Source organism: Ovis canadensis, chromosome 1 (assembly GCF_042477335.2).
Source record: "Ovis canadensis isolate MfBH-ARS-UI-01 breed Bighorn chromosome 1, ARS-UI_OviCan_v2, whole genome shotgun sequence".
Classification (NCBI taxonomy): domain Eukaryota; kingdom Metazoa; phylum Chordata; class Mammalia; order Artiodactyla; family Bovidae; genus Ovis; species Ovis canadensis.
In genome coordinates, this window is record NC_091245.1 from 145540333 (window position 1) to 145562591 (window position 22259).

The following is a 22259-nucleotide window of genomic DNA, read 5'->3' on the forward strand; positions in this document are numbered from 1 at the left end:
GCTTCTGTTAGGTCCATAGAATTTCTGTCCTTTATTGTGCCCATCTTTGCATGAAATGTTCCCTTGGTATCTCTAATTTTCTTGAAGAGATCTCTAGTCTTTCCCATTCTATTGTTTTCCTCTATTTTTTTGCACTGACCACTGAGGAAGGCTTTCTTATCTCTCCTTGCTATTCTTTGGAACTCTGCATTCAAATGGTATATCTTTCCCTTTATCCTTTGTTTTCACTTCTCTTCTTTTCACAGCTATTTGTAAGGCCTCCTTAGACAGCCATTTTACCTTTTTCATTTCTTTTCCATGGAGATGGTCTTAATTCCTGTCTCTTGCACAGTGTCATGAACCTCCGTCCATAGTTCATCAGGCACTCTGTCTATCAGATCTAGTCCCTTAAATCTATTTCTCACTTCCACTGTATAGTCATAAGGAACTTGATTTAGGTCATACATGAATGGTCTAGTGGTTTTCCCCACTTTCTTTAATTTAAGTCTGAATTTGGCAATAAGGAGTTCATGATCTGAGCCACAGTCAGCTCCTGGTCTTGTTTTTGCTGACTGTATAGAGCTTCTCCATATTTGGCTGCAAAGAATATAATCAGTCTGATTTTGGTGTTGACCATCTTGTGATGTCCATGTGTAGAGTCTTCTCTTGTGTTTTTGGAAGAGGGTGTTTGCTATGACCAATGTGTTCTCTTTGCAAAACTCTGTTAGCCCTTGGCCTGCTTCATTCTGTACTCCAAGGCCAAATTTGCCTGTTATTCCAGATATTTCTTGACTTCCTACTTTTGCATTCCAGTTCCCTATAATGAAAAGGACATCTCTTTTTGGGTGTTAGTTTTAGAAGTACTTGTAGTTCTTCATAGAATCGTTCAATTTCAGCTTCTTCAGCATTCCTGGTCAGGGCATAGACTTGGATTACTGTGATATTGAATGTTTTGCCTTGGAAATGAGCAGAGATCACTCTATTCTTTTTCAGATTGCATCCAAGAACTGCATTTCAGACTCTTTTATTGACTATGATGGCTACTCCTTTTCTTCTAAGGGCTTCTTGACCACAGTAGTAAATATAATGGTGATCTGACTTAAATTCATCCATTCCAGTCAATTATAGTTCACTGATTCCTAAAATGTTGATGTTCACTCTTGCCATCTCCTGTTTGACCCCTTCCAATTTGCCTTGATTCATGGACCTAACATTCCAGGTGACTATACAGTATTGCTCTTTACAGCGTGAAACTTGCTTCTATCTAAAGCCTGTGTAAATGTAATTTCATGAATCACAACACATCTAAGGATACTTAAAGCAAGCTACCAGGTGGTTCAGACAGTAAAGAGTCTGCCCACAGTGGAGAAGACCCAGATTAGATCTCTGGGCCAGGAAAATCTCCTAGAGAAGGGAATGGCTACCCACCCTAGTATCTCGCTGGAAAATTCCACAGACAGAGGAGCCTGGCAGGCTGTAGTCCATGGGGTTGCAAAGAGTCAGACACAACTGAGCTACTAACACTTTCACTTCAAGCAAGTTCTAATAATAAACAAAAGCAAGTTCTAAAAAAAATGGCACAAATGAACTTATTTACAAAACAGAAACAGACAGAGATTTAGAGAACCAACTTGTGGTTACCAGAGGAGAAAGGTGGGTGGGGGAGAAATAAATTGGGAATTTGGGATTGACACATTACACATAGCTATCTTTAAAATAAAATGTCTTTCCATGAAAAAAAAAAAATCTGGATAAGAAGCTTTTGAAACGGAAGAATCTTTTGTAATGCAAATAACCATCTTCTAAGTAACCTATATCACCATCCTGGATATTTATAGCCCTGTGAAAGGAGTTTGTTAGTTCAGGATTGATAGAAAGCTACTTAGCTCACCAGTAGACAAATGGCCAAGTTGTACACAGTTTACCAGCCCTGTCCCTGATGGATTTATAGTACCCATGCATTCTCCAGGTGCTGCAAGTTCTAAGATCTGCCCTGAGATGATGAGCCTTGTGGGGATACCGTACACCACCTGCTTCTCTTGAGGAAATCAGAATTCATTAGCACATAGGGTTATTACTCTTTGATAGGAGCTAGACGAGCTGGCAAGAGAGTCTAATTTTCACATCAGAATGAGCTGATGTTGCTTCTGCTTCTTCTTCTTGAATGCATTCTCATGGGGGGATAAAATCTGTTTTCCCTGAGAACTATAGGTTTATTGTAGTCATATACTGTGGGGGCTCCAATGTGAAGTTTGGCATCTAAATTCAATGATTCCTGAAGTGCCTGTTTTTAATTAAATGTGCCATCATAAATTACTGGGCATTCTATGATGATTATGATGATGGCATTCACAAAATGATTAGTGCATTTAAAACACATCTATCTACTATTCATACACTTGTCTTCAAATAAAACTACATATTCATACTATATAAAATAGATAACCAATAAGGACTCACTTTATAGCACAGAGAACTAGCCTCAATATTTCATTATAACCTATAAAGGAAAAGAATCTGAAAAAGAGTACACGCATATGTGTCTAAATTGAAATATAACTGAATCATTGTGTTGCACACCTAAAACTAACACATTTTAAATCAACTGTATTTCAATTAAGAAAAGAATTTAACCCAATCACACAATGGGCAGTAGATCTCAATGGACATTGCTCTAAAGAAGACATAAGGATGGTCAAAAGCAAAAATAAACAAATGGGATCTAATTAAAATTAAAAGCTTCTGCACAACAAAGGAAAATATAAGCAAGGTGAAAAGACAGCCTTCTGAATGGGAGAAAATAATAGCAAATGAAGCAACTGACAAACAACTAATCTCAAAAATATACAAACAACTTATGCAGCTCAATTCCAGAAAAATAAACGACCCAATCAAAAAATGGGCCAAAGAACTAAATAGACATTTCTCCAAAGAAGACATATGAATGGCTAACAAACACATGGAAAGATGCTCAACATCACTCGTTATTAGAGAAATGCAAATCAAAACCACAATGAGGTACCACTTCACACCAGTCAGAATGGCTGTGATCCAAAAATCTGCAAGCAATAAATGCTGGAGAGGGTGTGGAGAAAAGGGAACCCTCCTACACTGTTGGTGGGAATGCAAACTAGTACAGCCACTATGGAGAACAGTGTGGAGATTCCTTAAAAAATTGCAAATAGAACTACCTTATGACCCAGCAATCCCACCGCTGGGCATACACACCAAGGAAACCAGAATTGAAAGAGACACATGTACCCCAATGTTCATCGCAGCACTGTTTATAATAGCCAGGACATGGAAACAACCTAGATGTCCATCAGCAGATGACTGGATAAGAAAGCTGTGGTACATATACACAATGGAGTATTACTCAGCCGTTAAAAAGAATTCATTTGAATCAGTTCTGATGAGATGGATGAAACTGGAGCCGATTATACAGAGTGAAGTAAGCCAGAAAGAAAAACACCAATACAGTATACTAACACATATATATGGAATTTAGGAAGATGACAATGACGACCCTGTATGCAAGACAGGAAAAAAAAGACACAGATGTGTATAACGGACTTTTGGACTCAGAGGGAGAGGGAGAGGGTGGGATGATTTGGGAGAATGGCATTGTAACATGTATACTATCATATAAGAATTGAATCGCCAGTCTATGTCTGACGCAGGATGCAGCATGCTTGGGGCTGGTGCATGGGGATGACCCAGAGAGATGTTATGGGGAGGGAGGTGGGAGGGGGGTTCATGTTTGGGAACTCATGTAAGAATTAAAGATTTTAAAATTTAAAAAATAAAAAACTAAAAAAATAAAAATAAAACAAAACAAAAAAAATACATGAAAAGATGCTCAACATCACTAATTATTAGAGAAATTCAAATCAAAACTACAATGAGATACGACACGCATCAGAATATGTGCATGCATGCATGCTCAGTCGTGTCCAACTCCTTTGCGACCCCATGGTCTGTAGCCCACCAGGCTCCTCTGTCCATGGAAGTTTCCAGGCAGGCATACTGGAGTGGGTTGCCATTTCCTCCTCCAGGGTATCTTGCCAACCCAAGGATCAAACCTGCATCTCTTGCATCTCCTACATTGCCCGGCAGATTCTTTACTGCTGTGCCACCTGGGAAGCCCCAGTCAGAATGACCATCATCAAAACCATTAAAAAAAAAAAGTGCTAAAGAATGAATAGAGAAAATGGAACCCTCCTACACTGTGGGTAGGACTCTAAATTGGTAGAGTCACTATGGAAAACAGTATGGAGGTTTCTTTAAAAACTAAAAATAGAGTTACCATATAATCCAACAATCCCACTCCTGGGCATACATCTGGAGAAACCCATACTTTTAAAGGATACATGCACCCCAGTGTTCATTGCAGCACTATTTACAACAGCCAGAACATGGAAGCAACCTAAATATGCATCGACAGATTAATGGGTAAAGAAGATGTGGTGCGTGTATACAATGGAATATTGCTTGTCCATGAAAAGGAATGAAATAATACCATTTGCAGCAACATGGATGGACCGGAAATTGTTATACAGAGTAAAGTGAGTCATACAGAGAAACAAAAATACTGTATACATATTGTTTATATGTGGAGCTAGAAAAGTGATATAGATGAACTATTTGCAAAGCAGAAATACAGTAGAGAGAGACGTAGGAAACAAACATGGCTACCAAAGGGGATGAGATAAATTGGGAGATTGGGAGATTAGGATGCACTACTCTAAAATAGATAACTAATGAAAACCTACTGTATAGTACAGGGAACTCTACTCTTGCTCCATGGTGACCTAGATAGGAAGGAAATGTAAAAAAGAGTGGATATATGTATATGTATAACTTTGCTATACAGTAGGAACTAACATAACATTGTAAAGCAACTATGCTGCTACTGCTAAGTCGTTTCAGTCGTGTCTGACTCTGTGTGACCCCATAGACAGCAGCCCACCGGGCTCCCCTGTCCCTGGGATTCTCCAGGCAAGAACACTGGAGTGGGTTGCCATTGCCTTCTCCAATGCATGAAAGTGAAAAGTGAAAGTGAAGTCGCTTAGTTGTGTCCGACTCTTAGCGACCCCATGGACTACAACCCACCAGGCTCCTCCGTCCATGGGATTTTCCAGGCAAGAGTACTGGAGTAGGGTGCCATTGCCAAAATTAATTAAAAGGTTCTGTGCAAAAATACTAAATTATTCATATTATTGCTTTGATAAGAATATTCTTTCTGAGTTTTCTGTTTAATAGTGGCATATGAATAATGAAAGTGAAAGTCACTTAGTTATGTCTGACTCTTTGTGACCCCATAGACTGTAGCCTGCCAGGCTCTCCTGTCCATGGAATTTTCCAGGCAAGAATACAGGTGTGAGCAACCATTCCCTTCTCCAGGGGATATTCTAAACCCATGGATCACACCCAGATCTCCTGCATTGCAAGCAGATTCTTTACCATCTGAGCCACCACGGAAGCCCAGTAGTGGCACATAGCATTATATTTTCTCTTCATTTTCACAATCACTCTCCCTTCTGGCCAACAGTGTTCATTTATGGGATCTCTGATCTAGATGGAGGGTAGATTTTGTGTCTGTGTAGTCCCAGGTGGCGCTAGTGGTAAAGAATCCACCTGCCAATGCAGTAGACTTAGAGATGTCAGTTTACAAAGATCCCCTGGAGGAGGGCACGGCAACCCACTCCAGCATCTTTGCCTGGAGAATCCCATGGACAGAGGACCCTGGTAGGCTACAGGCCACAGAGTCTCAAAGAATCAGAGATAAGTGGCTTTGCATGCCTGCATGCATAGAAGTAGTATTGTGTACTCATTAAGGCATCAGGCATAAAATCTCAGCTTTTTACCACTTAGTAGTTATGCGACCTTATGCGATTTAACTGCTCTGTTCCTCAGTTTATTCCTCTGTAAATTGAAGATGATTATAACAATATAAACCTCACAAGATTGTTGGGAGGATTAAATGAATTACTACATGTAAAGCATTTGGAACTATGCTTGATAATCCATGAGTGTTCTGCCATTATTATTCTGCTAATGTGTTAATCAAAAATTAGAAAAACGATAGCAACTTGCTTTAACCTACTGGGCTAGGACTAGCTATAGTTACTAACATTTCTCTTTGTGGTGTTGTCTATTCAATAATTTAGGAGACTTTTTCATGTGATTTTTCTCCACATGTTTGTAATCAGGTGTAGAGGCAGCATGGAAAAACTCATGGATTACAGGCCTCCTTCACAGGGTGATGGCTTGTTATCCAGCACAAAAACCTCCTCCTTGTTTTGAGAACAGAGCTGAAAGCTGGCTACATATTTTTTCATCCTTCTGGTAACTTTCAATGCACTTCAAAATTAACCCACTTTATAAGCATCATAAGCATCCTCTTTGCTAGATGCCTTTTAGAATTTTTTTTAAGGAACTTCTGTGAATTTCCATGTCTTTTTTCTGAACATCTGTGGGACCTTTATTGAAGCCTAAAAGGCTAAGAATGTCCAGACATAGGCTCATTCAGTTTGGATGCAGCTATCTTGGAATAATGGTATTTTGATATTAAAATCATTTTAGTTATGCAAGTGAATAAGCTTTATTGTTGCAAGAGAATGAGTTGAAATAAAAGAAATTGGGTTAGCTTATTTTAATAAGAAGTTATATGTATGTATACAACTACGTGCGTATCATATTTATGTTCAACTTTTGCCTCAGTATCGGAATACTATGTAACTATGAATGAATAATTAATCTAACGAAAAGTAACATCAATAAGTACCTTCATTGGTTTGGAGATTTTATAAAGGCTAGCTCATTTAAAAGACGCTTACTCCTTGGAAGAAAAGTTACGACCAACCTAGATAGTATATTCAAAAGTAGAGACATTGCTTTGCCGACTAAGGTCCATCTAGTCAAAGCTATGGTTTTTCCAGTGGTCATGTATGGATGTGAGAGTTGGACTGTGAAGAAGGCTGAGTGCCGAAGCATTGATGCTTTTGAACTGTGGTGTTGGAGAAGACTCTCGAGAGTCCCTTGGACTGCAAGGCGATCCAACCAGTCCATTCTGAAGGAGATCAGCCCTGGGATTTCTTTGGAGGGAATGATGCTAAAGCTGAAACTCCAGTACTTTGGCCACCTCATGCGAAGAGTTGACTCATTGGAAAAGACTCTGATGCTGGGAGGGATTGGGGGCAGGAGGAGAAGGGGACAACTGAGGATGAGATGGCTGGATGGCATCACTGACTCGATGGACGTGAGTCCGAGTGAACTCTGGGCGTTGGTGATAGACAGGGAGGCCTGGTGTACTGCGATTCATAGGGTCGCAGAGTCAGACACGGCCCAGCGACTGAACTGAGCTCATTTAATCTTCAAAATTAGAAAAATCATGAAATCCAACAGGATCCTCTTGCTGAGAGCAGTAGTCATTGATTATGGTTTTTGAGAGAAGAATCAGTTGCAATACATTTTTGACACTAAAAGAGTGTATGGTACACAATAGACGTCCAATTAATGTTTGTTAAATGGACTGTGGATATATGAATGAATGAATTATATTATTTTAAGGAATATATGGGGGTGATGAAAATACCTAGCATTTAACCAAGGTAAACACTGTATGTGTGACCCTAGACAAGTCAGTTTACCATCTGGGACCTCACTTTATTCATTTGCAAATCAAAGGTCAGATCTCATCAACTCTTCAGTCTTAAAAACTCACCATGGGATTTACACCATCATTTACTGTCAATCAATATTCTCTGTACAGAAATACTTTTCACATTTCCATTAGCTTGGCAACAACAAGTCCTGACATATTCACTTCATTTTTCCTTTTGACTTTGTGATTTGAAAGTAAGATTTAAAAACCAATAATGCAAGAAACATGCACATATTAGATTCAACCCCAAAGGACAGTCGCCTATAACCACAGTATGAGGATAGATGGCAGTTGGTATCCAAAATTTCTGTATTCTTTTAAAAGGCATCTTCTCTTTTTTCACTTCAAATTGTTTTTAAATTTTCCCTAATTTGATCTAGTTTCATAGTTATGTGAAAGTGTTTTGCTCGTAGAGCCTACCCTCTTCTACTTGAAAAAATAACACAGGTTGGACATACTTTTTAGTTTCTACCAGCCCATTCATAATAATCTGCTTACATTTCATTTTTTTTATTTTCCTAAAAATTGCCAGGGGTAAAAATTAAATTAAGCTACAAATTCCCTAATGAATGAAAGATAAGACTAATGATTAGTACTTGATTGAGGGGATAATAAAGGCTAATAAGAGCATGTTTTACCTGGTATTTATGGCAAGTGTCAAATTAATGGAGTAGACAGAATGACTTCATTGACTCTCTGAAGTGGCATTTTCCTTTTGTAGTTCAGAGTATCACACACACACAGACATACACACAGATATAATTCTGAAAATAAAGCTGTGTGTATAGTGCTTCTTGACTTGCCCCTCCAGGAATAAAGACCCTAGGGTCTAAATTCCAAAGCACATGACAGACTGCTTACGTAAGCAGACTGTTTGGTACAAGCAGTACTAAAAATTGCTTAACCAGTCAGTAGTCATTTACCACTAAGCAACACCCAGGGAATAGGCGTCTTCTTCTAAGTTAGGTTTTTCCCTGTTTGAGTAATCCTTTTCCTTCATATCATCACTCGTGAAAGCATATTTCATATGCATCACTCTCCTACTCTCTTGTAGGAAACAGGTTCCCTAAGAAGAACCACATTAACTCTTCATTTTGATAGAGATTCCAAAGAAATTCTACTCAAAATCTTTTTCAAAGTAGTCATTGAAAGAAAACTCTTTAGTAAAAGATTCCCAAAACTAAGCTGATTCGTTATAAGAAAAAATTGGATGACCTGGATACTAGTAAAACAGAATAAAGTAGACAGTCTCTAGAGAATGCTGTGACAATATTTGTTTTAAAAATTACCAGTATCCAAGTATGGTTATATGAAATTTCTTCAATGTTGGTCTAGATACCTCTAAACCTCAGCTCTTAATGTAACTGTGTCCCTTTTACCACATCAGTTGCCATGCATATTTAAGCAGCTTTGTGTAGGTTTGACATCTGATTATATTAACTTAGCCAAGGTTTCACCCAGGTGAAGCAGGAGATTCTGCTTGAATAATATGCCTTCTTCCCCAATTCAAACACTTGGAGCTCAGTTGCACACAAATTTTGTGTCATCTGGAATTAATCTCTTTGGTAGCAAAGAAAACAGTGAATTATTGATACAATAAGTGGATTCAAAAAGAATATATTTCAAGTGATAACAAATATGAAAGATATTTAACATTTCTTATCTTGTTTCAAATCTGTCTTTGGTACTGATTAACTCTAAACCAGACACCATTTCTTGACATACTCAAAAGAGTCAGAATTACTCTGAAAGGAGCAAGATTTGCAATCTGAAGAGATTTTTCTACACTCACGTACACAAATTAATGTGACTCAGGGACAATGGATTCAGATTTTTGAGACATAATTGACCCAAACTGCATAGCTTATGGGAGCAGGAAGTTTGGCCCTTCCTAGCTAAATTCCAAATATATATGATAGGAAAATACTCCCACAAAGATGGGTGGCCATCCCCTTTCCTGATGACCCTCACAAAGCTGGTGTGTCTGCTGATTGTGAGGCAAAAGACATAATGAGCTCCTGGGCTGATAACAAAGCATAGAGAACTGAAGGAGTGATCATTCTGACCATTAACTCCTCAAAGTTCTGTTGCTATTCCAACTCACATCAGGGCTTGGTTTATGACTCCCTCATCTTACCTCTGTCCCAGCTCTCTTCTACAAGACTGTCCTCCGGGTGATCCCTAGGCATGTTAGTTTGGCAAAATTTGTTCAAGTTTGGGGACTGACTGCTTCAGCAGATGGGTTTTCAGTTCTACTCAACAACTTGAAATAGGTCATTCAAATTGTCTTTGAAGTTAAATCTTGATAAAAACATAAGGAAGGGCCCCCTCAGTTACTATCCAGGGGAAAGCTTATCCTGGATTTTACAGTACTCAGGCTATCAAGCATTGGAATAATAAAACGAATTGTGAGTAAAATCTGCAAAAAACACTATGCTGTATACTTGAAACAAATGTCATACTGTAAATCAAGCACACTTTAATTAAAAAAAAAAAACAAACTTTCCTTCTTCTGATTTTTGTTTACCACGCCTTTCAGCCTTAGCTTTTGTGTTTTTCTCCTTATATGGAACACTGCTACTGCTGCTAAGTCGCTTCAGTCGTGTTTGACTCTGTGCGACCCCACAGACGGCAGCCCACCAGGCTCCCCCATCCCTGGGATTCTCCAGGCAAGAACACTGGAGTGGGTTGCTATTTCCTTCTCCAATGCATGAAAGTGAAAAGTGAAAGTGAAGTCGCTCAATCATGTCTGACTCTTAGCAGCCTACCAGGCTCCTCCATCCATGGGATTTTCCAGGCAAGAGTACTGGAGCGGGGTGCCATTGCCTTCTCCGATACTGGTCCCCAAATTCTTTACTATAAAAATTCCTAACCACACCAAACAAAATTCTTCAGAACATGATCTGCTGCCTATCATAGAACAGGTGTTCATAAAACACTTTGAACACCAAATACATAAATGATTTTTGGATGAAGGACTGGATAAATGACAAAGAGAAAATCTGAAGAGAGTTCTTACAGGTGCCTAGAAGCAGTTTAAACCCTTTCAAAGATGGATGGTGAAAGACGTGGTGACGTTGTCTTCTGCCAGGGTGTAAGGGACATAACATCAGCTTCTCTGAAGAAAAAACCTGGATGAATCACAGGTGTATTTCAGCACACTTGGGGTTTTGTGGTAGGCTGCTGTCCATCTTTCTCAAAAGAAGAGAATGTAATTAACATACTCGTATATATCTTTCCTTGTGGTCTTGAAGGGTTGATGGAGGTTATAAAGTTGAGGTTACAAGGATTTAACTACAGATTTTTGTTTAAAGGATTTGCTTATTAACTGTCAAGGGCTTACAATAAGGTAAACATGTATCAAAGTTACAAATAGAGAAGAAAGTAAAACTAGAACCATGATTATACTAAATATATTTAAAAATACAGTCATTTTAGTAGGAAAAGGCAAAGTGAACTCCATTTAGATTATACTTAAACTACACTTGAATTATCTTTTTGATTTCTTGGGGTATTATTTTATTTTACTTTTTCTTTTATTTTACAGGAAGTTTCTAATTTTGAGAATGGGAAAACAAAAAGAAAGTAAGTCAAATTTACTTTGAAAACTTTATGTTCTCTTAGTTCTATAATGTTGAATGGAATATTTTAGTGGGTTTCCTGTCAAAGTGCTTTTAAAAAATAGTCACCTACCAATCTAGGTGTACTTTACTCTGCCACCATTTATTTTTATGCTGATGCATAGGAAACTGGTGTTGTGACATTGCTGTAGACAAGGATGCAAAAATTAAATTTTCAGAGGAAGAAACATGTCTAAACTAGGTTCAGATTAAAGTGGAAGCCTACTTGAAAACATGTTTCTATTGGTGACCTATTAATCTTCTGGAGTTCTTCTAATCCAAATAAAAATGTGTTTGCAAAGAGATTTGGGTTATTTAGGTCAGGCTTGGCTTTATATTCAGCACATCAAGCTGCCAGAGGATGCAACCCACACATGTTGCATAAGGTAATGGGATTTTTAACTAATAAGCAGGAAACACATAGTGGCAGGAAGTTCGTTTATGGGGAAATTTCCAGATTGGTTGCTGATGATACAGAAGAACAACTTCCTTGCACCCCGGAATGGTCTGAGACTAAATTGTCAATATGTGAAATTCTTCTGAATGCAGTCTTTTTCGACAGCTCTTACCAGCCTCCAACCCTCCCTCTGCCCCCACCTCCACCCACAAAGCACTTTGTCTTTCCTCCCTTTCTTGCTAAAAGCTTTCTCCCAGTAAGGATATAAAATGCATCCATAGTAAGTAGGTAATTGCATGATTAACAGCTTAGAGCACCTGCCAGGGTAGTTGTATTTTAGCCATAGTTAGCTACTTAAACTACATCAGTGGCATTTTAAGCATGAGTAGGAATAAAGAAGGGTTTTGTTTTTGTTTTGTTTTAATCAGGGCTCTTTATCAGTCTTAAAAGTCGCCCTTCCTAGGTAACTGTTTATTCTATCCATGCATAAGGAACTCATTAGTCCCAAATCAAATACTTGCACAAAATTATATCTATTGGTTTATGACTGATGCTTCTACAGATTAGATGATATCCAAAGATGGAAGGGCAGAAGCAGGATAAATGAGAGGGATAGTACCTGATGACGACTAAACCAGGATTTTTCAAACATAAGCCAAATCAGTTAACATGCTTTTCAAATTCCTACCAGTTAAACTTGAAAACTTATTGAGTCCCTCAATTCTTTTGTCCATCACTCCCCTAAAAAGAATAATCCCTTTTGTCATTATGCACCTACTTCACTTTATAAAATTATAAGTAGCTTTTATTGGAACAGTTGCTACTTCCCAAGAGATGTCCTGAATAAGTATTTTGCATTAAAAAATTAAAACAAACCAAAATAAAGTGGTTAAGAAAAAAGAAACACTCGATATGCAGGATTTTGCTTACAAACCTGAGCTTAAAAAAGGTGAATAATGGAAAACACCCCAGTTATAACAAAATTGTTTATACATACACAATATGCTTATGTTCACCAAAGGTGTAAATTGACTAACACAATCAAGTATCAATTTATAGTCAATCCTATTTCATTTCTACCCACCTGACTCACTAGTCCCACCACCCACACTGGGGTTTTTATAAAGCATTCCTCAGACATACAATTTCATGTTCCACTATATCATTAAAAGACAAGAATCATTTTTAAAAACATAACCACAACATCACATTTAGAAAAAACCATAACTACTGCACTAGAACAAAATAAGAAAAATAATCAAATATCACCAAGTTTAGAGTCAGTGTTAAAATGTGTCTGGTAGCCTCAAGCGCTCTTTTTAATAGTAGCTGGTTTGTTTGAATCGTGATCCAAAGAAGACTCATGTATTGCATTTTGCCCATGTTTCTCAATTTATAGATCTCTCCTCCCATTTATTTGTTGAAAAAACGGAATTGTTCTTTCTGAGGAATTTTCCATAGTTTTGAATTTTACTGATTGCATCCTGTGTCTGTGTGTGTCTTTTAAACACATGTTCTCTGTTCTGTTTACTGTAAAATTTTAGTTAGATCTCCAGGCTTGATAAGATTAAAGTTTCATAAGGCTTGATAAGATTCAAGTTGTTTCTGTCTATGTATTTATTTTTAAAGTAGGTCATCAGTGACTTTATACTTCCTGTTGCATTACATGGGAAGCTCATATATCTGCTTGTCTCTATTTTTATGACTGTGAAGTTGCTTAGTGGGTTCAGATGGTATCAGACTGATCCATCCAGCACAAGTTGCCCATCAGCCTTTCAGTTAAAAACTTTAATTGCAATTGGCTATTATTGAAAAGATTTATTGTTTTATTGGGCTTCCCTGGTGGCTCAGAGGGTAAAGTGTCTGCCTGCAATGAGGGAGACCTGAGTTTAATCTCTGGGTCAGGAAGATCTCTGGAGAAGGAAATGGCAACCTGCTCCAGTAATCTTGCTTGGAAAGTCCCATGGACAGAGGAGCCTGGTAGGCTATAGTCCATGGGCTCGCAAAGAGTTGGACACGACTGAGCTGCTTCCATTTTCATTGTTTTATTAGGGATTGTATAGTGGGATTTATTAGGGACTGTATTCAAACTGCAATATTTTTCTGTATTTATTGAATATAATTATTTTTAAAAGAACTATTTGATTGTTTTGAGGCACACTCATATAGAATCTCCCATTGTTCTTTTTTGGAGGGTTGGGGGTGCTGAGATTTGTAAATTTTTCTTTATATTGCATGAAAATTTCCAATCCAAGATTATACTTTGATTAACTATACTTTGTCATCTAGGCTCAGGAAAATTCAGGTCCAAATGTAAAACTTACTTAGAGGTAGAATTTATTTCTGCTCACCATGGCTTTGCACTCATGTCTAAGTGATCTAATAATTATAATTTATTAAATCTAGACTTATATATCTGTTTATTTTATTCTTCTAGGTCAATCCGGAGATCTATGTCTGAAAGTAAAGTATTTGGTTAGTAATTCATAAGATTACTCATGCACATGATACATTCTATTTCTCTAAGAGTGATTTTCTTCTGTTAATGCCATAAAGTAACAGAAAGTGATGAATGAAAGACAAATTGGTTTGTCTTTGAATTATATAGAAGAGATTTTAAAAAGATATGTAGTTTTATTCTAATTTTAAATGGCTATGACAAATAACAATAGAATGGGAAAGACTAGAGATCATTTCAAGAAAATTAGTTACACCAAGGGAACATTTCATGCAAAGGTGAGCACAATAAATGAAACAGTGTGGACCTAACAGAAGCAGAAGATATTAAGAAGAGATGGCAAGAATACACACAAGAACTATACAAAAAGAAAAACAAAAAACACTTAATGACCCAGATAATCACGATGGTGTGATCACTCACACTCACCTAGAGCCAGAATCCTGGAATGTGAAGTCAAGTGGGCCTTAGAAAGCATCACTACAAACAAAGCTAGTGGAGGTGATGGAATTCCAGCTGAGCTATTTCAAATCCTCAAAGATGATGCTGTGAAAGTGCTGCATTCAATATGCCAGCAAATTTGGACAACTCAGCAGTGGCCACAGGACTGGAAAAGGTCAGTTTTCATTCCAATCCCAAAGAAAGGCAATGTCAAAGAATGCTCAAACTACTGCACAATTGCACTCATCTCACATGCTAGTAAAGTAATGCTCAAAATTCTCCAAGATAGGCTTCAATAGTGCATGAACTGAGAAATTCCAGATGTTCAAGCTGGTTTTAGAAAAGGCAGAGGAACCAGAGATCAATTTGCCAGCATCCATTGGATCACAGAAAAAGCAAGAGAGTTCCAGAAAAGCATCTATTTCTGCTTTACTGACCATGCCAAAGCCTTTGACTGTGTAGGTCACAACAAACTGGAAAATTTTCAAGAGATGGGAATACCAGACCACCTTACCTGCCTCCTGAGAAATCTCTATGAAAGTCAAGAAGTAACAGTAAAACTGGACATGGAAGAATGGACTGGCTCCAAACTGGGAAAAGAATATTTCAAGACTGTGTGTTGTCACCCTGCTTATGTAATTTATACGCAGCATACATCATGAGAAACACTGGGCTGGATAAAGCACAAGCTGGAATCAAGACTGCAGGGAGAAATACCAGTGCCTCAGATATGCAGATGATACCACCCTGATGGCAGAAAACGAGGAGAAACTGAACAGCCTCTTGATGAAAGTGAAGAAAGAGAGTGAAAAAGCTGGCTTGAACCTCAACACTCAAAAAACGAAGATCATGGCATCCAGTCCCATCACTCCATGGCAAATAGATGGGGAAACAATGGCAACAGTGAGAGACTTTATTTTCTTGGGCTTCAAAATCACTGCAGATGCTGACTGCAGCCATGAAACTAAAAGACGTTTGTTCCTTGGAAGAAAAGTTATGACCAACCTAGACAGCATATTAAAAAGCAGAGACATTACTTTGCCAACAAAGATTCGTCTCGTCAAATCTATGGTTTTTCCAGCAGTCATGTATGGATGTGAGAGTTGGACCATAAAGAAAGCTGAGCACCAAAGAAATGATGCTTTTGAACTCTGGTGTCAGAGAAGACTCTTAAGAGTCCCTTGGGCTGCAAGGAGATCAAAGCCGTCAATCCTAAAGGAAATCTGTCCTGAATATTCAGGACATTGGAAAAGTCGCTGTTGCTGGGAAAGATTGAAGGCAGGAGGAGAAGGGGACAACCGAGGATGAGATGGTTGGATGGCATCACTGACTTGATGGACATGAATCTGAGAAAGCTCTGGGACCTGGTGATGGACAGGGAAGCCTGGCGTTCTGCAGTCCATGGGGTCGCAAAGAGTTGGACACAACTAAGCAACTGATCTGAACTGAAGACAAATAAACTATTGGCTTATTCAGAATAATTTCCGTTTATACTAAAAAAAAAAACCAAAAAACAAAAAAAAACCTCTTTTATTGGCTGATTACCTTCCAGTTTCCCAACTTTAGCTTGGAGGGGCCCTAGTCAGATGATCTCTTAGCTATATTTTCATAGCTAGGAATTTAGGAGTGGAATAAACAATGGTTGAATTATAAAAGACTTATCATAGCATCTCAAGTACCAGTGATTTTCTTCAGTTTTTTGTGGTTTTAGTATACATAGTAATAACAGAGGCAATTGGTTTGATGTGTATTTTAATTCTAGTGCATGCTAAGTCGATTCAGGCTTGTCCAATTCTTTGCGACCCTATGGACTGTAGCCCTCCAGGCTCCTCTGTCCATGGAATTCTCCAGTCAAGAATACTGCAGTGGGTTGCCATGCCCTCATCCAGGTGATCTTCCCAACCCAAGGATCGAACCTGAGTCTCCTGGGACTCAGGAGACTGCATTGCAGCATATTCTGAAGTAAAAATCTAATTATTTTTAGAAAGTTAATAGATGATGCTTCTTTTTGCCATTTAGCTGATAGGGGGTCACTAGTTATAAAACATTTGTAGTGACAAGACAACTGGATTATTCACTCAATAATTCATTTTTTATGCAGTTTTCCAGAGTGGTGGGCACACTTTCTCCCCAGCAGGGCTTAGGAGTTGGATACTCAAACCCCAGTTTTCCTCTTTTGAAAGCCAGTTTCCTGGATAGCGTATGAAGAGTGCTCAGAGCAAAGTGGTGATCATCTATGGATGCATCTACTAAGGACATCTGCAGTTTAATAGGGTCTGATCTTCCACCAGTGGTAATATCCACAGGAGCTGAGTTCTATCTCATTTGTCAAGTCCCTGTGAGCAGTAGTTGCTAAATGTTTTGAATGTCAGCCCTGATTTGAATAGTGTATGGCTTGAAATAAAAGGAAGCAAGCCAACTTTTGTTTTCCATTTAGATATGCCGTTTTCATAGTGTTTTCCGTTTGTGCACACAAGACTCTATAACATAATTTTTGATGATAACCTGCCTTCTCTGTAGTCAAAGATCAAAGGAAATAGTGACTTTAAAAACAGCACAGCAAGAGAACTGACTTGTGGACACAGCACAGGGGATGGGGAGAGTGGGAAGAATTGGGAGAGTAGCATTGACCTATCTATACATACCGCCACATGTAAAATAGATACCTAGTGGGAAACTGCTGTTGAGTGCAGAGAGCTTAGATGGGTGGGATGGGGGTGGGGCAGTAGGGAGGTCCAAGAGGGATAGAATATGTGTATACATATAGCTGATTCACTATTCACTTCATCGTACAGCAGAAACAAGCACAACATTGTACAGCAATTACGCTCTAATAAAAACCAGCCGAGCATGCTGAGTTTGTGTAATACTTTGGTTGCATTATTTAAACTTTGCTTTATCAATGATGTGGTACAACATGTGGGATGATTAGTCTTTGTAAGCAGGTTAGAAGGGCTTCCAGGCTTCCCTGGTAGCTCAGCTGGTAAAAAAGTCTGCCTGCAATGCAGGAAACCTCAGTTGGATTCCTGGGTTGGAAAGATTCCATGAAGAAAGGTTAGGCTACCCACTCTAGTATTCTTGGGCTTCCCTGGTGGCTCAGATGGTAAAGAATCCTCCTGCAGAAGACCTGGGTTCAATCCCTGGGTTGGGAAAATCCCATGGAGAAGGGAATGGCTACCCACTCCAGTATTCAGGCTGGAGAATTCCATGGACTGCAGAGCCCATGGGGTCGCGAAGAGTCAGACACGACCGAGCGACATTCACTAGAAGGGCTTCCAGTTCTTCATTCTGGTGCAGTTCAGTTCTTTACAGCCTGTTTAGACCCAGCTTCAGGTGTTGGGGCAACAAAGCTAACACTTAGAAGAAAATGATTTTTCTCCCAGTCAAGGATCTTAGAGTTTCTTGAAATAGCTCAATGTTCCCTCGATACACTTCCTTAACTGTTTTGTTAAAAAGAATGAAGAATGTGGAGGATGGAGCTACTTTGATATATAAAAAAATAAACGGTTATTAATTCAAGAAAAATACTCCAAGAATAATGTAATCAAAAGTTATCAAGAGTATTTCAGCAGCAACCTTCTACCATCTACGTGTGGGTCCTTATTTAGTTCATAGGAAAAAAAAAATGGGAGCCCACAGGACATTGGTTGTATTCATGAGGGACCAGAACTCTCCAAAATGGACCACAACGCTTTCCTAACATATTACTTACCATGTTAGCACTGTGTGCTCAATTCGTTTTGAAATCAAATTTCCTGCACTTACTGGACAGATGTTACTGTGACTTCTTCTAACCAATCTGCTTTACTTTAGAGGGAAAAACTGTGAATGACACAATTTGGCAGGAACCCAGCAAATCTGAGAATGACTCCCACATCAGAAGACTCTCTCAGCTGAAAGGTAATTGCTAAATTTAGTTCCCACTGACTTTGCATTTTCCCAAAGTAGTATAAAGGGCAAGTAAGAAAAATTTACATCTTTCTTCATTAAAATAAGCATTGCATCATAGTCTACTTAAGAAGGAAAAACTAAAAGAATTGAATTTGTATATTATTAATAGAATATATACTTGTGTGTGTAAGTGAACAGACATGCAGAAAGGAGGTAGAATTTAATTAAGTTCCCTGTTGAAGCAAAGAATCAGTTACAAAAAATTTGAAATCCTTTAATGTCTAAAATAATGCAAAAATATATTAAAACTCAGCACAAAGAAAAACCTTCTAAAAATAACATTAATATATTAACCTTTGTGATTTTTAGATTTTCTTTAAATATTTAAGAGAAATACCCTTGACTATTAATGCAAAACTATGTCATTTTATTTAAAAAAAAAATCTGAAGAAGAGCAAATTAGCAGCCAGGTGTAAGAAAGTTTATTAATAATAAATGACTTCATAATTAAAATTACTTAACTCTGGAAAGGTTATGAATAAAACAGAAAGTCTTAAGAGTTCACAAAGATGGACAGGAACATAAAAATTAACATCCTTGATATTTTCCTTCAGTGTTACTGGAACAATAAATAATTGCTCATATTAGTTATTGATTATTTAACTATTTGTATTTTTAAACTTAATTTGAATTTAAAATTTAATTTTAAAAGATATTCTAATATTTGGGGACAAATATTTTTATAGTTAGGAGTTACATGGGATGATTGTTCAAATTTTGCCTTTTGAGTGCTGTGAAGGAGCTCATAGATTTACAAAGTAATCATTTATGAAAATAATCATTTTCCTTTGAACTGTTTCAATTTTATCCAAGATTGAATAATGTTCTAGTGAATAGTTTTGAACTTAATTTCAATACTTACAGATTTCTCCATTATAAATAAATAAACAAATGAAACATTTGGGGATAATTTTAGACATTTTTAAAATTATAAGATAGGCAATGTTTTATTTATATTGTGTTTGATTAAATTCTGTATTTACCTCATGAATGTTAGCGATATTCATTCACACCTTGCTTAGTTAATTAAACTTTCATCCACCCATCCATTCATTCATCCATCTCTGTAGTAAGCACATGTTACTTTTAGATTATTCCACATCAACCTATGAATAAAGAAGTTATAACTATATTATAGAATATTCTTGTTATAAATTTTTCCATAAACCTCTTCAAGTATTCTATCTTCTTAAACTTCCTTTCGTAAAATGTTGTGGTGTTTGTTTTAAATTTAGCAGTCATAGGTAAGTAATTCTGTTACAGTTATATTGACAAAGCAGCAAAAAACCTTGGCCAAAGGTGAGGTGTTTTCTAATTAGTGATCTCTTTGTCAGAGAACAAAAAGGAAAGCCTTTACAGACTTTTCCACTTTGATATTTCTCAGATTCTTAAGTGCTCCTGTGTTCAATCTGTCTGTGCATGCACACACACACACACACACACACACACGCATTCACAAATGTGCCTAAGGAGTTCAGTTGACATTTCAGCAGTACCAGCTGAGTCATAGGACTTCGCCTAGGGATTAATGCTGTGCTAGAAAGAGTCAATGGCCTGAGACCAATGCTGTTGGTGCCACTGTAAATTGAAGGGAGAAATTTAGTAGGGTAGGATGAGCCACAAGTGTGGATTTGATTTTATGGGTGTAGTAGCTTCCTTTGGAAGGCTCAGAATATTTCTAAGCAATTAGTGCCCTACATATCAACCTATAATATTTCTTTTTCATTTTAAACACTATTTTTTGCTGTTAATTGAATAATTACTTAAGAGTGGTTTATTGGGTCTGAGGATAGGCAGTCTGTGAGATTTACTGAGATGAAGACAGGTAGGTACATTATTCGGAGAAGGCAATGGCACCCCACTCCAGTACTCTTGCCTGGAAAATCCCATGGACGGAGGAGCCTCGTGGGCTGCAGTCCATGGGGTTGCTAAGAGTCGGAAATGACTGAACCACTTCACTTTCACTCTTTACTTTCATGCATTGGAGAAGGAAATGGCAACCCACTCCAGTGTTCTTGCCTGGAGAATCCCAGGGACAGCGGAGCCTGGTGAGTTGCTGTCTATGGGGTCACACAGAGTCGGACACGACTGAAACGACTTAGCAGCAGCAGCAGGTACATCATTGCCATCATCCACAGCCCATGATTTTATTGAACAGTAAAGATGAAATTGTAAAAATCATCTTTCAATAAAACAGAAGAAAATATGTAGGGAAATTGTAAGAGTGACATTAACATAAAGAATATGTTATAAATTACAAGAACCAAAAAGTTCCATTTCTCTCAATTTCAATTACAAAATGATGTTTCCACATGATACAAGTTATATTTACAGCAAAAATTTAGTCCTCTAGAGTGTTGGGCCTGACAAAATACACTTCCATGGGTTATATTAATATTAAGCTAAGGATTTGTGCCTGGTATTTTAATCCATAAAGATATTCACATAACCTCAAAATATGACTGTGTTATGTTGGTGAAGACAAAAATTTATCACAATAAGTTAAGAGCTGGAAGCATTTTCAGTTTATGTGGTCTGTTTCCCTCTTCTAAGAATACTTTTATCTCAATCTGTATATGTGATACTGAGACAACATCTGTAAAACACATGTGGGTTAAATTGAATGCTCAGGACTTTACAACTGAAAGATTGGCATAGCTTAGCCAATTAATTAAGGGAAATTAATCTGTAATTTTTTTTCCAGCACTCTAAACAGGTAGAATATTAGTAATATTCATTTTAGTAAATTAAGATTGATTAAAAATTTTTTAAAATATATTTTGGCCTTAATTTTATGGGGGAAAAAGCCTGAAAAGAATTGACTTTTTGAAATCTATGCAATTGGAATTTACCCAAGATCAAATTATGATTTAAGTAAAGACATTTTTTAAGAACAGGGCTTTCATTATTTTGTGCCAGAAAGTACAAAGAACAAAGCCAAATTTTTTAAAAAGATAAAAGAAACAAAACATATTTGCAGATTTAGAGATTTTTTTTCAAACAGTGTGATGTGGTAGACTATACCATGAATGAAACAGAAAATATGTTTTAAAAAATGGTATATTTTTGTAAAGTTTGTAAGAAGCTGGATACGTTCAGGAAATATGGTTAGTAATGAAAGGAGAATTAACTCCACTCATACTACTGCAAAAATATTTTTAAAATGAATCCTTTTTACATATGATTTTGATGAGATTCATTATAAAAATCCCATTGGTAGAGACATTAGGACCTTCCAGTTTAACAGTGGAATTGCCATTTGCTTGAAATATTCTTTCCTGAATTGTAGTCAGTATCATTACTTCCCTGGTGGCTCAGACGGTAAAGCGTCTGTCTACAATGTGGGAGACCTGGGTTCGATCCCTGGGTCGGGAAGATTCCCTGGAGAAGGAAATGGCAACCCACTCCAGTACTCTTGCCTGGAAAATCCCCTGGACGGAGGAGCTTGGTGCAGGCTACTGTCCATGGGGTCACAAAGAGTCGGGCACGACTGAGCGACTTCACCTCTTTCTTCTGAGCAAGCATATAAATATTTTGGCTGAACTTCTCTGGATCTTATTAAGTCTTCTTCTTTATTGGCATGTTACCCTCATTTTCAAGATAGTAAGTGTATATAGTCACAAGTGTATTTACTGTTCTGTGTAATTTTCAGGAACCACAATTTGATTGAGACATTATTTCCCAAGAGCATGTGATTTAACTCAGATTAGACTGGACTACTTGAGGAATGACAGAAAGAAGCCTGAT

At 37.6% G+C, this 22259-nt stretch overlaps 1 protein-coding gene across 5 annotated transcripts in view; it reads left to right on the plus strand.

Annotated features, from left to right (window-relative positions):
- The window catches only part of LOC138434251 (putative uncharacterized protein ENSP00000383407), a 280367-nt gene that overhangs the window by 251622 nt on the left and 6486 nt on the right, over nt 1-22259 (plus strand). For all 5 annotated transcript variants that reach the window (XM_069578608.1, XM_069578626.1, XM_069578634.1 and 2 more), the window contains 3 exons: nt 11193-11230; nt 14100-14137; nt 18375-18461. In XM_069578608.1, the coding sequence (XP_069434709.1) occupies nt 11193-11230; nt 14100-14137; nt 18375-18461 (163 nt within the window). The remainder of the gene's footprint in view (nt 1-11192; nt 11231-14099; nt 14138-18374; nt 18462-22259) is intronic.